At 41.0% G+C, this 21,708-nt stretch overlaps 1 protein-coding gene across 3 annotated transcripts in view; it reads right to left on the bottom strand.

Annotated features, from left to right (window-relative positions):
• LOC126262265 (transmembrane protein 268) overlaps positions 1-21,708 on the bottom strand; it is a 102,203-nt gene that overhangs the window by 28,303 nt on the left and 52,192 nt on the right. The window contains exon 7 of one of the 3 annotated variants that reach the window (XM_049958767.1): positions 15,705-15,754. The exons of the other annotated variants lie outside the window; for them this stretch is intronic. Within the exon in view, the coding sequence (XP_049814724.1) occupies positions 15,711-15,754 (44 nt within the window). The 3' untranslated portion in view covers positions 15,705-15,710. The remainder of the gene's footprint in view (positions 1-15,704; positions 15,755-21,708) is intronic. 3 annotated transcript variants of the gene reach the window in all.

Raw genomic sequence — 21,708 nt, 5'->3', positions numbered from 1 at the left:
CCAGTAAAGTTTCTGTGTCTTTACCATAGCCATTGATCAGTGTTCCATCTCACAAAGTGTTATGGTTGTTGAAGTCGCCCAAGACAAGGAGTGGTGGGAGAGCTGAGAGAGTAAGGCAGACAGTACATCGAGGGACACAACATCATCAGGAGGGAGATAAACACTGCAGATGGTAAAATCCTGATGTACCCATACACGAACAGCCATAGCCTCCAATGGAGTATCAAGAGGCACAAGGTCACTGTATATGTACAGCATGTACATGCAAACTCCACCTGATACCATCTCATAGTCAGTACAATTCCTAAGATAACCTTGGCAGCCATGAAGGGCAAGGATCCTAGTTGCTGAAAACCACGTTTCCTGGATGGCAATACAGAATGCAGGGTATGTGCTTAAAAGTTGCCAGTAGCTCAGAAATGTGCTGGAAAAATTGGTTACAATTCCACTTGAGGATAAGACTCTGAATACTGTGGGAGGATGATGCAACCACAGAGAGGAGGGGGGGGGGGGGGGGGGGGCGGCATGTACTGCCATTAGTTCACTAGTTGAGAGGTCAGGTGATTCACTGACATAGGTTGTGTGGCACATTGCCTGGGGAGACCTGGTGTCTCAGAGGCCACTGGGATCTCTACCTTGGGGACAGAGGGAGTAAATGCAGAGTCCTGTGGCATGAGGGCCACCAGAGTTTCCTTTGTCTTAGAGGACTACTTTTTGTCCTTCTTGTCTCCTTCTCCTTAGAAGACTTGAGCCGACGAGGTTTCCCTGAATTGGTTTCAGGTATAGAGGAGCAACAAGAAGTCCAATGGCCAGCAGCCAGCTGGTATCTGGCTGTGGATCAATGGGAACCATGGAAGGAAGAGTCCCATGGGACCTCATCGTAACTAGAGAAGGCAGAGGAGGATGCAGTGCCTCTGGTTGGTGGAAGCGGACCAGTGCCCCAGCAGGTGGGGATCCAATGCTTCCAAAGTGGGTGCTGTGGAAGCACCAGAAAGGCCCCCAACCACCTGGGGGACAGGTATTGGCAGGCAGCTCTGGCCCACTGTACAATGTGTAACAGAGGTAGGCACCATCAACAGAGAAGGCAATGACATTGCAACTGCAACATAAGATTGCATCATTTGTCTGGGATTTAGACACTCATACCTTTTCCTGGCCTCTTGATATGAGAGCTTGTCCAGAGTCTTATAGTCTTGGATTTTCTTCTCAAGCTTAAAAATGGAGCAACCTGGTATGCAGGGAGAGTGGAGCTTGTAGCAGTTTACACAGATGGGGGGAGAGGCACAAGAAACATTCACATGTAGCAGACATCCACAATCCCTGCAGACAGGGGTAACAGTGCAACATGAAGACATATGTCCGAACTTCATACAACAGAAACAACTCACATGAGGAGTAACATAGGGTTTCATGTTACACTGGTAGACTATCGCCATCATCTTCTCAGGCAACTTATCACCCTCAAAAGTCAAGATGAAGGCCCCAGTAGCAACTATGTTTTCCTTTGGTCCCCTATGGACATGCACTACTGTATTATTTGGAGAAGAGAGCAGGTCAAACCCGATAATGGGGACCGTATAATCATTACTCCAAGGTGAAAATAGTGCTGGGAGTGAAACTAGAAATCATTATCAAAATTGTGAACCAAGTCTGTACCAATAGGACCATCCGGCAGAAAGTCAGAGGAGGTAAGAGATAGTCTAAACATAGGTTTGCAGCAGACGTGCACCTTTGGCGCATCAGGAGTCCCCTTCCTGGGTTACATAATCATTATAGCCACCACACGAGTAGGCAGGAGTTATAACAAACTTCCTGCAATCTGTGAACTGTCCGTGAGTTGCAAGTTTCTCAGCATCACAGCTGTCTGTGCACTCTTGGCCACCCCACTGAACTAACTAATGAAGCTCACCGAAACCAAGTAACAGACTACCAGGGACAAGCAAAGCTGAGACAGCCTTCAGTAATGTGAATACTGCTGTTCGTCAGACTGTGCTGTTAGCATACCCTAGTCCGCAAGTGCCCCTTGTCCTAATAGTTGATGCATCTGTGACCGCAATAGGTGCTGCATGTCAGCAACAAGTAGACCAGCACTGGCAGCCGTCAGCATTCTTCAGCCAGATGCTACCCCCATCACAGCAGAGCTGGTCAATGTACGATCACGAGTTGTATGTGGCATAAACTTCATTCAGCCCAGGCTCAAAGGTCAACATTTTACACTTGTCACTGACCACAAGCCACTGACTTATGCTTTCCATCAGAAACTGAACAGAGCACCACCCCTTAAACTATATATGACAACTCAAGACTCTTAGTCCGTGTCGATGGAGAACTGAATGCCCTCTCTTGTGTAGAAGCAATTACAGGTGAAGCTAATTACGAAGCACTCAGTTTGGTACAGTAATCCAACAACAACCTTCAAGATTTACTGGCGCAGCCATCTAGTCTGCAGCTCTGCCATGTCCAAGTACCACTGTCAAATGAGATATCGTACTGTGACGTCTCCACAGTGGAGCCACGACCATTAGTGACTATTAACTTCTGTCCCACAAATTTGGTTAAACTAACTTTCGTGTGACAAAACATCAACAAAGACTGCAAGATATTTGTGCAACAGAGTATGGCCTGTGAGTGGAGTAAGATCACTCACCATGTCAGTGCAACCCTAACCAGCAATCTCACCATGAACATATAGACATCCTCAGACCTTTCCAACCATATGAAGGTTACTTACAGCCTAACTGCCATTTACCACTTTACTCTTGGTCTGAGGTCTTTCTATTACCACTGAAACAGTGACAACCACTTTCTTTCATGGATGGCTTTCAGAGTTCTCCTTTGCATTACCACTGACCAAGGCATGCAGTTTGAATCCTACCTGTTTAACACATTTGCTGCCCCGTTAGGAATGAAGTAGATCCAAACAATGGCTTATCACCCAGTAGTGAATGGTTTAGTTCCATGTCTTCATCAACAGTTAAATGCATCCCTTCAGTGACAGGACTAGCAATGTTGGACAAACACTGCCGATCATCCCGTTGGGCTTCTGTGTGTCCATCAAGGATGATCTGAAATCTGCTAAAGCATGTCTTGTCTCTGGCCCACTGATCCAACTGCCTGGTGAGTACATTAGCACCAGGCTGGACACACTAATCGAGGCAACAGATGTTGTCAACAAACTACGCACACAGATCCGGCAGCTCCATCCTGTTGCATGAAGAGATCAACAAACATGCTGCCCTTTCATCTTTGCTGAATTGTGCAAATGGTACCAAGTTTTTGTTCACCACTTTTCTGTCCACAAGCCTCTGCAGATGATGGACCGTATCCAGTTCTCAGCACAAATGGCAAAATGTTTAAGACTGAAGTCACAGGAACCCCAACGACAATCTCTGTTGATGACCTTAAACCTGCATTCAACACTGTGTACATTGGTATGAGCAAACTGCTTGACACACCAACCACAGACAAGTCAGAATCACCTGACACTCCACTGCCTGTCACAGACATGCCGTAATGGACACTGAACACCAACCCTGGTGGCTTGGCAGCAGCAAAATCTGTTGTCACAAGATCTGGACATCACGTCCACCTCAGTCGAAGATATCATTAGCACTTGGGGGGGCAGTGGTGTAGTTATCATGCATCACTGTGTGAAATATGTCCAAGACACGAAGTGTTTATGCAATGCGACATTATTGCTAATGTTCCTTTATTCTTTGCTTTTACAATTATTACCTGTATTGATTTGCATTCTCAGACCGTTTTTCGCTTTTGGACGCAGTGTTATTAAATGCTGCAATAAAGGAGATTTACTTCAAACTAACAAAGTAATCCACAGTTGACTGTGGCCCCTGCAAATGGGACACTGTCTTAATGTTCACTTGGATAGGAAATACAAAAAAGTTACTAAATTTGAATAAGAGGCTTCAAAACTTTATCTGTGATGGATGCCAGCACTAAAATTGTGTGACATATCACATAGATTCTATCATTTTTATTTAAAAAGGCATATGGAGCCACTACTTTTAGAAGAGGGAATGATACCACCTTTGAGAAAGAAAGCACATCATGGTGAAAACTAATGAAATCATCAGCATAATTAAATATAATAAGTATGCAAAAATGGGCGACACACACATTTGACAACAGTAAACTATTCAGCTACTTTGTAAGAATCTTACTTTTTACTAACTGCAGTAGGTAATTTGAATGGAGCTTTTTATTTTGAAAAACATGAGCAACAATAACTTGTGATAATCTTTGTTAATAGGACATGAGAGCAGATACATATTAGTAAGGGAACTGTTGACTTTTATCTCTGTGAAAGCAACCATGTGTAAATATGCAGGGAGGCAATTAGCAGATCTGTCATTGTGATCCCAACAACATGGCTACTTTAGCTCATATATTCAAGGTTTAATGTCCCTGCAACACATGATTGGCACTTCAGAATCTGAATAGCTGCAATGCCTTCCAGACCCAATGTATTTCTCATTTGCAACATCATTTTGTGTTTTGCCACCACCTTTCTATGTCCAACATCAGGTTTTTTTCCCTTTCTTCAGCTTGTTCTTTACGCCTGATGAAGTGTATTCTCGGTATGAATCCTGAAGGCCTTTCTATCCTTTGGATTCACTTGCCTTCCTCCAAGTGACCAGAAAGAAGATATCCTTCTTTATGTAACTTGTAAGTCTTTGTCTTTTGTTATAAATCTCCATAAATGAAATACATCAGGATAAATGTTTATCAAAGCCACAGCAGGGACACCTGTAGTTGCTAATTGCCAGCAGCAACCACCTGATGATATAGAGATGCTGCAATGATGAAATGTAGCATAATACAGTGGCAGACCTGAGAACTGAATATTCAGATTTAGAAATCTTCACTATCACCAAAAATCATCAAAGAACAAATGCCATTCATTTGCACTCCAGAACAAAATTAGTAATTTGTTCAGAGCTTACCTACACAGGAAAACAAATCTGATGCCAGGTGGTAACTAATATACAGATATTTGTGAAAGTGTGGTTCACAACACTTTGCTCGATGACTTATATACAAATTAAGTGTTCATTCATTCTATTTTATAGATGAGTGATCATAGTATGTAAATCATTGTAAACGACAAGAAAATAGTGTGGACAGGCTTTGGGCATATGAAAACAAAGCCAATAGCAATAAGTTACAAGTAACTAACATGAAGCAAACACATACATAAAATTACCAGTCATAAATTATCACTTAATATGCGAGAAAAATGTGGAAATATTGAATGAAAGGTTGAAAAATGTTATTTTTTATGACTATATAAGGATTCCTGTCATACTGAAACAATATAAAGTGCTCAAAATTCAAAAGATGTGTCAGCGAAAGGGGTATAGGCGAAAGTTACTTTTGAGCTATTTCATACTTGGGGAGAAAGTATAAATTTAGTAAAGAATGTTCTGGCAGAATATAAATAATTTAGGAGTAAAGAAGACCACTTACCAAATAGCAGAAGTGCTGAGTTGTTGACAGACATGCATAAGAGAGAAAGGAAACTTGCTAGGCTTCTGAATAAATCCTTTGATGAGCTAGAGTCACACACGCACACACACACACACACACACACAAAACATGAGCAAGTGCAAGCGTGCACATCTGTGCTCCTGCATTGTGATGGCTGGACACACAATGCCAAATTTTACATTTTGACAGGTGGACTAGGGTGGTCTTGGGAGGGGGTTATTTCAGATGTGGGGAGGAGGGCGGGGGTAGAAGGAGAGCGTGGTTGGAGGCAGAAAGACAGGTTAGAGATGGGTAGCTAATGGCTCAGAGAGATGCAGAAGGTTTGCTGGTTAGGAATGTGGTAGGGAGTACGAATGCAATACACAGTTACGGGAGCTGGTGAGGTGAGGCGCAGGATGAAAATGATGTGGACTGATTGGGGGTGACAGGAGACAGGAATGGGAAACTGTTGGATACAGGATGTGGGTACAGTGGGTTAGTGGAGATTGAGACCTGGAGGGTTATGGGAGCGAAGAATGTGTTGCAAGGGTAACTTCCATCTGCGTAGTTCAGGAGATAAGGACCCACACTGCACGAGTTGCTTAGTAGCCACTGACCACATGCACATTGTGCACAGCTACATGTTGTGTCACTGGTGGATCAACTTTGTTCTTGGCTACAGTTTGGTGGTGCCATTCATTCTGGCGGACAGCTGGTTGGTTGTCATCAATAAAAGGTATGCAGTGATTGCAGCAGAGTTGTTATATCACATGGATGCTTTCACAGGTGGCCCTGCCTCTGACAGGGTAGGATAAGCCAGTGACAGGACTAGAGCAGGAAGTGCTGGGTTGGTGGACTGGGTCAGCCTCACACTTGAGTCTTCCACAACCCACACAAACAACTAATTCCTTTTGAGGGAAGGTACATAAAAAAATCCATGGCACAGCCATGAGCACCTGCATGGAACCTTCTATGCCAACCTTTTTTATGGGCAGTCAGGCTCATTGATCATATCTTCATGACCTGAACTCGGGGCCAAAACACCCTAACCACCTCTCTGAAGGTCTCATCCACAGCTCTGTCCACATCAAAACCTATAACTGCCAACTATATCTGTGTTTTAGCAGCTGTCCTTCACTGCACATCAAAAAACCACTAATATACAGCCCGGACATCTGTGGACAGCATACCTGCAGTAAAGAGAATTCTCTTGTCCAGTATGATGTGGTCACTCAGAGGCCTTCACAGTTGGATAGTCTGCACACAGATTTCCCAAGCCATATCATCATACACCCATAATCCTCCCACCACTTCCAAGAATCAGCAAGAAATGAGTGCTCCCTAGTCACTCGATATCACCCTGGACTGCAGCAACTGAACCATATACTTTGCCAAGGCTTGACTGTCATCATACCCAGAATTGAGGGACATCAAACCTAAGATCCTTCCCAATTCCCCCAAAACGGTATTCCATTGCCCACCCAACTGATACAACAAACTGATCCATCCTTATAGCACACCCAATCCCAACCCTTTCCAGAGGGGTTGTATCTATGTGGAAGACCCAAGTGTAAGACCTGCTCAATCCACCCCAGTACAACCTACTGCAGTCCTGTCACAGGCTTATTCTATCCCAACAGTGACAGGACCAACAGTGAAAGCAGCCATGTCATATACCAACAACAGTGCAATCACTGCACTGAGCAAGGTGGTGCAGTGGTCAGCCAGTAGAATCGCATTCAGAAGCACAATGGTTCAAATCTGTGTCTAGCCATCCAGTTTTAGATTTTGTGTGATTTCCCTAAATTTCTCCAGGCAAATGCTGCGACAGTTCCTTTGAGATGGCATGGCCGATTTTCTTCCCTATCCTTGACACAATCCAAGCTTGTGTTCAGTCTCTAATGACCTCGATGTCAAAGGAATGTTAAACACAATCTTCCTTCCCTGCAATCACTGCAGACCATTTTATGTCACTAAGACAACCAAGAGCACAATACAGCAGATGTATGTTATTTGAAGCGAAATTACCTACAAATTTTGGGGGGGAAGCAGTCTCCACCGGAGTTTACCTCATTAACAGATCACCAACAAAAACTTTGAACAACATAATGCCAGAGGAAGCTTTCTCAGGAAAGAAACCTGACCTCCGATGTCTAAGATTGTTTGGCAATAAGGCATTTGTCCACTTAACACAAACCATTAGGCACAAATTAGACAAGAAATGTGTTCAGTGCATACTTGTCGGATACTGTGAAGACAGCAAGGCATACTGGTTGTTCCATCCAGTTCAACAAAGAATCATTAAACCCAGAAATGTGATATTTAGAGAAGAAATAATTCAAGAGAATAATAACAAGCCAGAAACATGTGATCATTTGCTGGAACCAAATCAAATATCTATTCCGTTCACAAATAAGAAGGAGAACATTACGATTCAAGATGACACAAGGGACAACAGATCAGATAACAGCATTTCAGCAGAAACAGACCAGAAACAGGCTCAGTCGAAATAGAGGAAGAATCTGAACCGCCTCAACAAGTGCTCAGATCATCTTCAAGAATACCCATACTGAAGAAGATGGATGATTATGTGACCTATTGTACTAAAGAAGATTCATAAGAATCAGAGCCATCAACTTTGGAAGAAGCATTGCAATCCAAGGATTCAGAGAAATGGTTTCAAGCAATAGAAGAAGAATTGAAGTCACATGCGGAAAATAAAACTTGGGAATCAGCTATCCTGCCTCAAGGCAAAAAAAGCTAGGTGGGTCTTTAAGATAAATCTCTACTTGTAGTTAAGGGATGTTCACAAGTTAAAGATTTAGACTATGAAGAAACATACCAGTGATACAATACAATTCACTCAGATATTTGTTTAGTCTAGCTGCTAAATACGACTTGGACATTGATTATTATGATGTGGTGACAGCTTTTTGCAAGGTCATTTGAAAGGAGAAATTTATGTTAAAATTCCCACAGTTGACTATGTGACAAAAACAGTCAAATATGAAGGTATTAAAAGACTCAACAAAGCAGTATATGGACTTAAAAAGGGAAGTCTGTTGGAATATCAAATTGGACAAAGTTCTACTAAGTTTAAATTTCAGCAGGTCCCCCACTGATCCATGTATTTATCACAGAAACCAAGGACGTGATATATCAATTGTAGCTGTTTACGTAGATGACTTGATATTTTGTGGCAATATGCAACAGAAAATTGCATTTAAAGAACAACTAAAGGATCAACTTAAACTAAAGGACCTGGGAGAAGTATCCAATTGTCTAGGGATCTGAGTGACAAGAGATCGTAAGCTTGGACTTTTATGGCTGGATCAGACTCATTACATAAATTAGATTTTACGAAAGCATAACATAGAAGACTGTAATCCAGTATGAACTCCACTTGACAATAACCAAGTATTAACTCATGAAATGAGCCCAAAAACAGAGAGAGCAAGAGATGACATGAAGAAAGCCCATATAAAGAAGCCATAGGTAGCTGAATGTATGCACAACTAGGTACTAGACCAGACCTAGCATACACATTTGGAGTTGTGAGTTGGTTTAATAATAACCCTGGAATATCCCACTGGCAAGCTGTAAAGTGAATCCTAAGGTATACAAATGGAACAATTTTCCAAAGAAGATCATGACATCACAGGTTACACTGATGGTGACTGGGCTGGGGACATAGGAGATAGAAAATCAACCACTGGTTTTTTATCTCATACGTCCCCAGCCCAGTCACCATCAGTGTAACCTGTGATGTCATGATCTTCTTTGGAAAATTGTAGCTTGAAGTCTTTAGAATATCTCAACAGTCTTCTTAAGTAGGCAATATTCCTGGTTCCAATGGCTCCCAAAGTTAATAAAATCTGAGTTACTCTTCCCAAATTCTAATGTAAGGGATTCATGGAAGCATATATATGGTACACATTTTCCTTATTCAAGGCTATACGGAATGACCACAATTGCTCACGTGAATTCATAACTGTTGTTGGCGGCAAGCACTGTTAAGGCCATGCAAAGAATACACACGAGATAAACTGTTGGCCTGTCCGCTTTTTCTACGATTTGATGATCAGTAATATGAGAGCCACATTTAAAAAAAATAATTTAAGGGTTTAAAGTAACAACTTGCTGGGCACTGAGTTGTAGAAAGACACACGGGGAGCTGAGTAATGTACCAACTCTAAGCTGAAACAATCACTGATATAAAAAGTGGTGAATAAAAAAAATTTGGTAGAGAATCTTGACTGTCCCAGTCATGGAAGGTAAGTAAATTGCGATCGCGCCAAATGGTCTCGTATGTCTTATGTAGGTTAAAAAAGACTCCAATAAGGTATTGGGTTTTTGAAAATGCCTGTCGGATTATTGTTTCCAACATAATCAGACTGTGGATTGTCCCTCCCAGAAATTACACTGATAGGCAGACAAAAGGCCCTGCAATTCAAGAAGCTATCATATCATTAGGCTAGAAAACTTTCAGGCAGTTTCCAGACAACATGTTGGTGGAGCTAATCGGTCAGCAGATGTTAATGGAAACTGGGTTTTTGTCTGTTTTAAGGATTGGAACAATCATAGTATCTCAACATAGTGAAGAACATCTTCCAGCCAAATACAGTTGAAGACACTTAGTAGATGGAGTCTTTAAGTAACACTGAGATAATGGATCAATTAATTATAAATTGGGCCAGGGTCGTCGGGGGCCATATCTTGTGAAAAGTCAAGAGCTTGAAGCAGTTTCAAATCAGTGAAAGGTTCATTACATAATTCAGCATGACAGGGGTTAAAGACAGGAAAATGTCTCTTACAAATTCAAAATGTAGCAGAGTAACGAGACACCATTGTCGATGCAAAAAACATCACTAAGAGTTCAGCAAGAACTGATCCACTGGTGGCCAGCCACCACAGAGGAAGACACCCAGAACAGTTATTGATCTTTGGCAGCCCAGAAGACAATGGATCTCAGCCTCCACCTGGGATGAAGAGGCATAAGTTTCCGAGGAGGCTGCATAGCACTCCCAGAATTCCTTCTTACTGCCTTTATGTACAGCTGTATAAAAGTGATAAGGGATCTGTGAAGAATGTCACACGGGAGACTGCAACATCCTTCAGTGATCCTGAATAGCTTTTACATTGTCTTCGGGTACTATGGTACCAGCCCAGTACAGTGGTTGCCTGTAGAATGAGGAATAGCAGTTTCAGCAGTGTGGTCAATTGTGTCCGAGATGTCTCCCGTGACCCCATTGTGCAATCTGACAAGAGGGTTGAAGATGACAGCAGAGGAATACAATTACCAGTTGGCTCTATGAAGAGCCCAACATGACAATTGGTTCATCAGCCAATGGCAAGGAGTGACAGGATCACCAAAAAGTGGTAGCTATCACAAGGATCTCATGAAGCAACCATTACAGCGAAGCGATGTGACTGTAGGGAAAGAATGTACAATCAACAGCTGAAAAGGTGCTATGTGTAGCACTGAGGTGGGTAGGTGTTCTCTCACTGAGGAGAGACAGATCAAAATTGGAAAGAAGTTGGTTAATCAAAATGCCCCTCTCAGACAACATGATAGTTCCTCTCAGGGGGCGGTACGTACTGAAACCCTCAAGTAGTAGAAAAGAGAGGGAGAGTAATTGAGTAATTAAGGTGATTATCTCAAGGTATGTTGGCATCCTGCCTGGGGATAGACAAGTGTTACAAATGCAATTTGCTGGGGTCATTCACAACTGCACTGTTTTTGTTTTCCATGTGGTATAGAGAAGCATCCACTCACTAATAACAATTGTTTGAACAAATATACAGAACCCACCAGATGCTCTCTTGGGGACAGTGTGATTCTGACAAAATGCACGGTATCCTCATTGTTGGAAAATGATCAGTGGTGTGTGTTTCTTGGAGTACAAAACATATGGCAGGCCAGGAGGAAGTTAGCAGTTGTAGTTCTGGCAGGTGACCATTAATACCCATTGCTGTTCCACTGAACTATTGTGTTAAGGGTACCCTATCTAGGCTTAATAGGACCAGGAGGACAGGTCACACCACAGGGTCACTGTCTGCTTCTGATGGCACGTAGAACAACAACGAACATCAATTCAAGAGTCTGATGATATGGGGGAACCTGGAGCCTCCATGATCACTGGAGTAGCCTTCTCCTGTGGTTTCTTCTTTTTCTCCTTCACTTCTTTTAATGGGTTTATCCACCGTGGGTGTAAAACTAAAGAGGAATGGGAAGCCCTTGGAAGCACAGTTTGTAGGTTCTTCAGCTGCTGGGTCAATGGTCTCCAGATTTTAGTGGAGAGAGCCCTGTCACCAGTAGATGTCAGATGATGATTCTGCTTCTCTGGTTGGTTGCAGGGTGTCGAGGTTCCCAAAGATAGTGCTGCAGGAACCATGAGTGGGGAGGACATATAGCCCTCGTGGGCTAATGGATTTGTGAAACTACCGGACATTGACATCAAGGGAGTAAGTACACTAGGTACTGCTGATTATCTGACTGCAGTAGTGGCAAAGAGAGATATAATCGAGACAGGAAATATACCATCATATCCCTCCTCCTCAACCTCCCATACCCCATCTCCTTTCTCCCTTCAGCCAGTATACCCGACCCGACAACCTTCACTCTTCTAATAACTGTGGGTGAACTGTAACGCCACTTAGCAATAGTAGTGACTGTGTTAACAGCAGATATGCTTGCAGAAGTATGATATGATTTTTATTATTGTCTAGGGTAAATTAAACCTTTGATCCTAAATGTAATTTTAAAAAGAATCCCAAGGCTGTATGTGTACACCTGTAAGAGATATACCCTTGTAATATCAAATAATTCATTTGAATATAAAAAAAACTTTGTAATCCTGTGAATAAGTTGAATTATTGTAAGGGCCAGCCAAAACAACTTAGAGGATGGACGACTGTACACAATACACGTGTCTCCAGCTTTTTAAGTGATGCATTGACAGTGCATGTGGAGAAAATGCACCAGAGTCCTGTGTCTGCTTAAATGCATACAACAAAATACACCATTTCATGGGGGATGGAAAAGGTGCAGTTCTCATTATAATGAAATATGATTCTAAAGAGCTTCATAGTGTGTAAATGTTAATATTTTTCTGTATGTGATTGAGCAACACTGCTCAGGAAAAAAAAAAGTATAGTCACTTTCAGCATTATAAGCTTATCAATGATGGAAAACTGAACTGAAGCCTGAACATACAAAAAGTGATTCAGAGGCTCCCTGTTTTTGAGAACCCAGACAAGGCATAAGTTCATTATTCAATGCAATATCTTTTCTGTGCAGTTATTGATGCCAACATCGATAACTCTTACGCCTAATTTATGATTCCTATGTTTAAATGTGAGAATTAAAATGGTCTCTATGCTTAAGTTAGAAATGTGTCTTCATTGTTAAGCCAAAAGTATTATTAAGCCAAAAGTATTGGGAAGCATTTATTCTACATTCCTTGTGATGTGCTGTAGACGATGGAAAACACACTTTCCATTGGAAAACTGCATCCCCTGTAAAACTGAGGTCCCTACTGTTTATCTCAGTAACAACAATGACATAGTGGGGAGCTGGATCCTAGCTGATAGGTGGCAACAATTGAAATGAAATTTCCAGCTGTGATTTGTGAATGTTCCCTGTGTTTGTTTGGAGTCTCCTCTTCGTCTTAATTTCCACTGGCATTAGTCACATTCATTGCTTTCTTGGTTATTTCTTGTTGGGATTCTGTTCACATATTAAGAAAACCAGTGCAAGTCACAAATGCTCCCCAAATGTTTCCATTCAACATCTACTGAGCTACAGGGATATTTGCAAAGCCTATTTAATTTATTTTTCTGCTTTCACCTGTAGCATGTAAATCATAGAACATGACACTATTATTCCTTAACACAGAGCCCTTGATATACGTGAAGAAACAAGTTTCTCAAATTTACTACCACTTTTTTATGTACATATCCGAAAAAGAGTAAAATTTCTGAAAATAGCAGCTACATTTCTGAGCTATGTCCCCAATATGTCTATGAGCTTGAGCTCAGAGATTTCTTTTCACACGTTTGATATCTGCAGTTCTCAGATTACAATTCTCCATCTACCAATGAAGAGCTATCCGTTTTCCCATTTACCACTGAAATAAAAAGTTTTGATTTCCAGTCAATTCTTCGCATGATTTTGTTCATTTTGCTTGATTTTAAGTTTTCTTTTCCTGTCTCCCGAGTTTCAATCAGAAATTTCAAATTCTTTAATCCAGAGCCTTCTACTGCATTTATGATATAATCACATTCCAAATTTAGCACATGCTTTCAGTATACTCAAAGATGCAGGTGTATCAAATCTCTACAACTATTCATCTTTTTTGTTATAATGACTATAGTTTAGTTGTTGTATTTTTCTCCTTACTTGTAAACTCCAAACTAATTATAATAGAATCCAATTACGACAGTTTCTCCATAATTAATCAGACCCAAATAAAATTGTTCTGGCAGCATTCATAAGAGGTAACACTGCTCTATAACACACTGGTGTGCATAACTTAAGGACAGAAGTAGCCTTCGCACAATGTGTCACTGAAAAGTAAGATATCTCGATGAAACTTCGACCATATGTAGAAAGAACAAACTGCTACAGCATAATACAGAAGGTAACTAAAAGAAATACACAATGAGATAAAAAGAAATGACACTTTTACTCAAAGACAATAAATACAACTAAGTCATCGTAATCTATGATGGTTCCCTGGGCACTACAAATGGTGGGTCAGGTTCTTAATAGGGTGCTTGATCACCATGGATGACACTGCAAACTCTGCAGCATGCTCCCATGTTGGCCACTAGGTTGGTAAAGAGTTCTTGTAGTAGGGCATTCCATTCCTCCACTGGTGAGGTTGACTACTGCTGGATGGTCATTGGTGCTTGTGGATGTGGATGTGTTGCAATACATCTCCGAACCACACCCCACAGAAGTTCAATGTGATTCATGTCAGGGGAAAGGGCACACCCGTCCCGTCCTCTCATTCTATTCACCTGCGCAGTTCAATGCAGTCCACAATGTCATCCATAAAAATGGAGTCAGAGCTGAATGCAACTCCCAAACAGATGCATATAGAGAAGGAGTACATTGCCAAAATAACAATGACCAGTGACTGTACCATGTTCAAAGATTTAGAGGTCAGCACTCCCTGGTAACATTATGCCTCCCAACAGCATAATATCTAGACCACAAGAATGATCATGTTTGACAATGTTCCTAGGTGTATTACACATCCCCACCTCTTGCCACATGAGGGTATGTTCCGCATTCTCAAATGTGATCATTTTGGTATCAGGCGTTAAGGTGTGGGGAGGTATAATGTTGCATGGCCATACTGACCTACAAATCTTTGAACATGGTGCATCGGTCAAAGTTGTTATGACCCTATACTCCCTCCCCATGTGCATCTTTTCAGGGATGCGTTTGGCCCAAACTTCATTTTTATGTACGAGAATGTGTGACAGCATCTAACAGAGCAGGTAGAGGAGCTCGTGAGATGAGAAGGTATGCAGCAAATTGACTGGCCTGCCCATTACCCTGATTTAAATACCATTGAGTATATGTGGGATCTGTTGGGGAGATGAATTGCACCACATATACGTACACCAACAACCATCGAGCAATAGTCAACCAGGAATTGAATATCCTGCTGCAAGAATTCCTTAACAACCTTGTGGGCAGCATGGGAACCCATGTACAGAGCTTGCATTGCCATCTGTGGTGATCACATACCCTACTGAGAACTATGTCCCACTATTTGTAACGACCAGAGGCTCGTGAATTGCGGCGAGTTCACGGTAACTACGGTCTTTGAATTAATGTGAAATGTCTGTCTGTGTCTCCTTTTGTATTTCTTTTAGTACTATACTGTGTTATAGTGTATGGTCAACGATTCACTGTGCAATGCTACTTGACAGTGACGTATCGTCATATGGAAGTTACTTTTATCCTCAAGTTTTGCATACCAGCTTAAATATACTAGAGGGTATATCTTAGAAAATTTGACACCGATAGCAATAATTCAATGAAGTATATGTAACTGTAGCAACTTCAAAATAAACATTGTGAAACTAAGTACTACAACGTGCATTACTATAAAACATAACGCTATGCATAAATACTGCCTACAAATAATTCACTACGTCAAGGTTTTATCATCTGTACAAACATATTCATTCATACTCACAACTGATCAAAATGTTTCCACTAAAGCCACCCGTGGCTTTTGATAAACAGCTGCATGAAAAGAAACAATATAATTTTAAACATAGTAACTAACACTTGGAAACTGAAGCTCATTATTAATGGAAAGTGAAAACATGAGAAACATTGCATGAAACAAAGTGAACATAGTCCACCCCATATTAAAAGTGAATGAGAGAGAGTGAAGCTATTAAGTTTTCTGAATAAACATAATAGGACAACAAAATACTTCAAGATTTTAATGGAGCGTTTATTCACAAATAAGTTGGGAAACAGATGCAATACTACATTTGATTCGGTGGAATATGGCGTGAACCTGTCCACCGGCACGCGTGCACACGCGCGCACACACACACACACACACACACACACACACACACACACACACACACACACACACACACAGAGAGAGAGAGAGAGAGAGAGAGAGAAAGCGCGTGCTTCTTACATATCTATGAAATGTACTTGCTGAGAAACACGTGGAATAAAAAACTAATAATGTTTAAGTATTCACTGCAAACATTACAACTTATCTGCTAAAGACATATGCAGGCACCTACCTTTTTCACAGCACTTTCACACACATTCAGCAAAAATTTAAAAGACAAAGGATAAACAAAATTGCACTAATGGGAGATGTATTTAAGAACTGAAATAAATGTCGAAATTAAAACTGTGATCAACAAGCACACGAACAAGATTTGGAATATTGTTAAGCTTTTGAATGATATCATGTTTCAGAGCTAACTTAAACAGAATAACATGCCTGTGATGGAAATGGAATTTGATGTGTATAGGACAGGTCTTCCATCTGGGTCTTTACAGGGGTACGAAGCATACACCAAGCACTTTTAGTATATGTTGATCGAGTACAGACTAAGATGTAGTGTAGACTGGGATGAGAAGTATGGCGGGTAGCATGTTCCTCATTTCTGAGCACAATGGTAGGTAGGTGAAAACCTCGTGAAGGAAACTGTTCAGTTGTTCCAGTCTGGGAAGATAGGAAGGGGTATTCCTTTGCAACCGATTCCCAGGAGGGTCAGAAAATTAGTGGCATTTGTGAATATGGCACAGTAAATGTTTTTGTGGACTAGGTGGGGGTAATTCCTATATGGACGATCTCAGTAGGAACTTCAATATACTGGACAAGCGATTGTTTGTCCACGTGTGTCCACAATGTACAGGAGATATTTTTTGGTGTGGAAGACATGGCAGCTACCAAAATATAGGTACTGTTGATCGGTAGTGGGCTAGATGTAGATTGTGTGGATCAATCAGTGAAGTGGAGGTCACCATCCAGGAATATGAAATGCTAGGCTGAGATAGAGCATGTGGAGTGGATGGAGCAGAAGGTACTATCCAGCAGCAACAAGGTCATGGACATGGGAGATGTAGGTTTATAGGTAGGTGGCATCTACGGTAATGAGTAGGGATACAACTTATAATGGCAGGGGATGGCTGACTGATAATGAAGGAAGTGAATTTTTCATCTTTCATATGGGAATTTAGGCTGGAGGCTATGGTTTGGAGATCCAATGCACTGCCCAGGACAGAAGCATTGTACGCGATATGTCTGCATATAGAATAAATTCTGTGTGCAAGTGTGAAAGAGTATTCTAAATGTTTGTGCGTGTGTCTGAGTTGGAACATAGGAACCAGCCTGGTGTTCACCTAGTTCAGTCTGAGAAACCACCTAAAACCACATTCAGGCTAGCTAGTTTATCAAACCCTCATCGTTAATCTGCTAGGCAGATTTGACCTGGGGCTGGTGCACCTCGCAATCCCAGAAGCGACTGTGTTAACACGTGTGGCTACCAGAGCAGGTACAAGATAGTGTCCAGGATGGTTATATTTAAGGATTATGGGAAGCATGCAGAGGACGGGTGTGTGTAGTTATAGCTGGGATGAGTATGTAAAAGTATCCATGGGGGAGTTTCTGGGTTGGACCTATGGTTTTGAGGAAGGGTTGGAGGTTATATTGGATTTCAGAGATAGAACCCCACCCACACTCTTTATCACCCTTCCCAAGTTGGCGCTTCACTACCAATCCAGTCTACAAAATGTCCTAAACCATCATTATGCCCATGGGTCATTTACTTGTGGAAGACACAGATGAAAGACCTGTCTTATGCACCCCCACGCGCATCAATTTCCAGTCTTGTGTTAGGCATATCCCATCAAAGGCCATTCCAGCACATTTGCCCAGATGGGTGGGCAAGTGGTTGAGAAGTGGGTCATTTTGCAGCTGGCTGTAGCACATGTGATCTTACTCCACTGGCCAAGCATAGGTAGCCAACAATCCATGCATGAGCAAAATGTGTACAATCGGGCCATCTGGTGGTTACCCCTCACTATCTGCCCCTGCCGTTGGCATGCTGATGGATGGGAAAGGGTGCCCTTACTGCATGGGACAGCTTTGGAACATCCTGTCCAATCAGATCAAATGTAGAACCACCAGTCTAAGCAGTCATATTGTACACCAGTTTTGCAGTAACATGCATACAGATTTTTATGTAAGCATGATATCCCCCCCCCCCACTCAGCTGTCCATCTATATGAAAGGCCACTGCTGAACTGTAGCCAAGAGCAGGATTGATGAGTACTTCTCCATCTGAAGCATCTGGATCCCTCCTGCCTCCTCAATATCAGCCTCTCTTAACATTGTACTTTGTGATGGAATTGTGCTTACAATAAATTCTTGGGTCCTTCACTCCTCTTGACCTCAATCTCTGCTAGCCCCTGTCCCATATCCACTTCCACCCCTGTTGTCCTGCCCTTCCCGCACTTCACTCATCCTATACTTACACCCTCCTCTTTGCAGTCTCTCTCTCTCTCTCTCTCTCTCTCTCTCTCTCTCTCTCTCTTCCTTACAGTTTTACCACCCTCTCCCAGCCCACTCCACCATGTCACTGACCATCAGTGTTAACTCAACAGTACCACATTCTTACCCTTTGTGTCTGCTACCTCTCACACCCAACTGTCAGCTATCTTTCCTTCAACTCTTGGCTGGGGGAATGTAACAATGCAGGTGTGAACATTTTCTATACTACTCTGTTTCCCTGAGGGATAACATTGTAAAGCTTAACAACATTTTCAGTCTGGTTTGTGTGCCTATGTACCATCCAATACCCCAACAATACAGCCTGTTGTCACCTCTACTCCTTCCATTATTGATATTACATTACTGGCTTTCCATTACAAACTTAAAATATTTTTAGATGTATCAGTATCAAGAGAATTCTTAACAAAGGTATAACATATAATGAAGCTACAATAGTAAAAATCTGAGGAGATTGCTGCAGAATAGAATTAGTTTGATAAATACACTACACTGGTCTTGGTGTGACAGAAGGTTAATTACAAACATGAGAGTCCAATTTTCCAACAAAGATAAAGGACAATATAAATACAAGATCGACTGCAAATTATTTTTATCTGTCTTCTGCGTGGATGGCCACAATGCTAGAATATGGTGTCTTGTATTGTGTCCCATGTGACTTCAGAAACATATTATACCACTGTCTACACTAATGAAGATAGTAACATGTTAGAATAGCACTGTTTCGTATGGGTAGCTTACTTTCCAGGCCCACATTTTACTTATCACAATTTTTTCCATTGGGTGTCATACACTCTAATTTATTGTAAAATGAGAGATTTTAATCATTTTCTACATAAATGTTTTTAACTGTTTGTGATGACACTCAAATTTATCGGGGGGAGAGGGGAAGGGAGGGAGGGAGAGGGGAAGGGAGCGCTATCTCCTCCTGCACTGTGAATGATGTGGGTGAGATTGTGATGGCAGTGGTGGTGGTGATTAATGGTTTAAAGCGACTAAACTACTTGATTATCAGTCATTTAATTCACAGGAAAAGATATAAAATGAGAGAAGGATAATCGTCAGCTTCAAGGTCTGTGGCCAAGTCACCAAGGGGCGAAAACGTGCATGGCAGGGAGCATAAAATTAGTTTTATGACACGTTAGTATCTGAGGCCAGTGAGGTACATCTTGCTATACAGTGTGCTCCATAATGCCGAATGAAATTAATTATGAAAATCACCCATGGACTTTTAATGGAAGACTTAAAGTTGCTGAGTGAGCACAGGAGAGATGCATGTTGGGAATTACTAGGAGAGAATGGAAAACAAACTAATGGAATGGAAGGCGTGATCAAGATTGTAATGAAACAAACGGTCTGTGTGACATGTAGCTGGGTTAAATAATGGCAAACTGATCAAGAAAGTTCAGTGCTCTGTATTCCAGGGAGAGAGGGGGGGGGGGGGGGGGGAAATCCACAGATGTTCTTGATGCGTATATGACATTAGAAAATGTCAATTAGCAACACGGATATCTTTGTATGTCGTTAAAGACTGTAATGTATGGGAAAGTATAAATGGCTGCAGTGGATGTCAAATGGGTGAACTGTATAACTTCTACTGTTTAGCCTAGAAAGCAGCTGATAAACATTTTTTTGTGGCAGTTAATAGTTATTAGAAAGGTGCTATGGCTGTACGTTTTGTGTAAGTAAAATTTCTGAGAATGCATGTAGAACTGCCATTATCTGTAACTATTTGTCAGTCATTCTTATGATTGGTACACAAAGAATGGTAGCACGGATTTTCACAGGTTTGTTTGACCAGTGGGAGAGTGTCACAGAGATGCTAGAGGAACTGAACTGCAAACTGTTGAAGACAGATGTAAGCAACCCTAAGAAAGTGTTCTAACAATAGTCTACTAACAATGTTTCAAGAACTGGCTTTAATTGATGACTGAGAATATACTACAGCCCCCTACTTATCGCTCACATAGGGAGTGTGAGGACAATGTTACAGCACGCACAGAAGCACTCAATCAATCATTCTTTCTGTGCTCCATACATGAGTGGAATGGGAAGAAATCCTAATAATTGGTACAATGGGACATACCCTCTGCCATGCACTTCATGGTAGATTGCAGAGTATAGATGTAAATATCTTGTCCAGAGGGGAACTTGGGGCATTACTCGGTTTTTACAATAATATGACATGTCCGTGTAGCAAAAATTTCATAACCTAAGACATTTAAAATTCAGGATCACAGAACTATACATTCCTATTATTTGCTGTTTTTGTTGTGATTAAATTCTCTTTACAAGTACAATTTCTTGAAGATCTTATGCTTTACATTGACAATTTACAAATAGATAAAATCTGTTGTTTTACTTTCATGAACTTCAGAAATCTGTGAGTCTTTTGAAGAATTAATCCAGAAATCTTACACTGTAAGTCCAGACATCTTACAAACTGTTAATAAATTGTCTTCGATAGAAATGAATATAGAACCTTATATCTGTATCATTACCTATGCCAAAATTGCAACAATATTTGACTCATTTGTTTTAATTTTCAAATAACATTGAAAAGACAAATTTATGGAACAGTAACATATATTTCTGCAATTCATACATAATTTATTACACAATGTAACTTTTTCACTGTCATTTCATAAGTGACAGAGTGTTCAGCTAGACATTCTTACACAAACAATAAAAAACAAATGTTTTTCTTCATTTCTTTCAAGAAAATAATCTATGAATTTAACTATCTTACAGAAAATAAATCTTATTTACACAAAAATTTAATGTTAAAGATATACAATATGTAAATTATTTCTGGACGGAATGTATGTAATAAAAAAAGATTAGGTACAAAAACTAAAAGTAAGAACAAGGCAGGTTAAGTACAATGTTTGTACAAGAAAAAATGAACTATTAGGCTTTTTCTGCACTTGTATTAAAAGTAAATATTAATCCAGTAAATAGAGGTAAACAGATACTCCTGAACTTTTTTCTGTAACACGTGTGTAAGTAAAAAATTCCTGAGAGTTGTCAAAGATTGAGGGGATGGGCTGCTTTTATGATTCTAATGCTTTCAAATGAGTTTTAGAGATTTGCTAATAGCAATGTGAATGTCGTTGCACAGAAAGTGAATAAAATATAAACTAGTATT

Source organism: Schistocerca nitens, chromosome 6 (genome assembly GCF_023898315.1).
Source record: "Schistocerca nitens isolate TAMUIC-IGC-003100 chromosome 6, iqSchNite1.1, whole genome shotgun sequence".
Taxonomy (NCBI): Eukaryota; Metazoa; Arthropoda; class Insecta; order Orthoptera; family Acrididae; genus Schistocerca; species Schistocerca nitens.
This window is presented reverse-complemented; position numbering and strand designations above follow the sequence as displayed.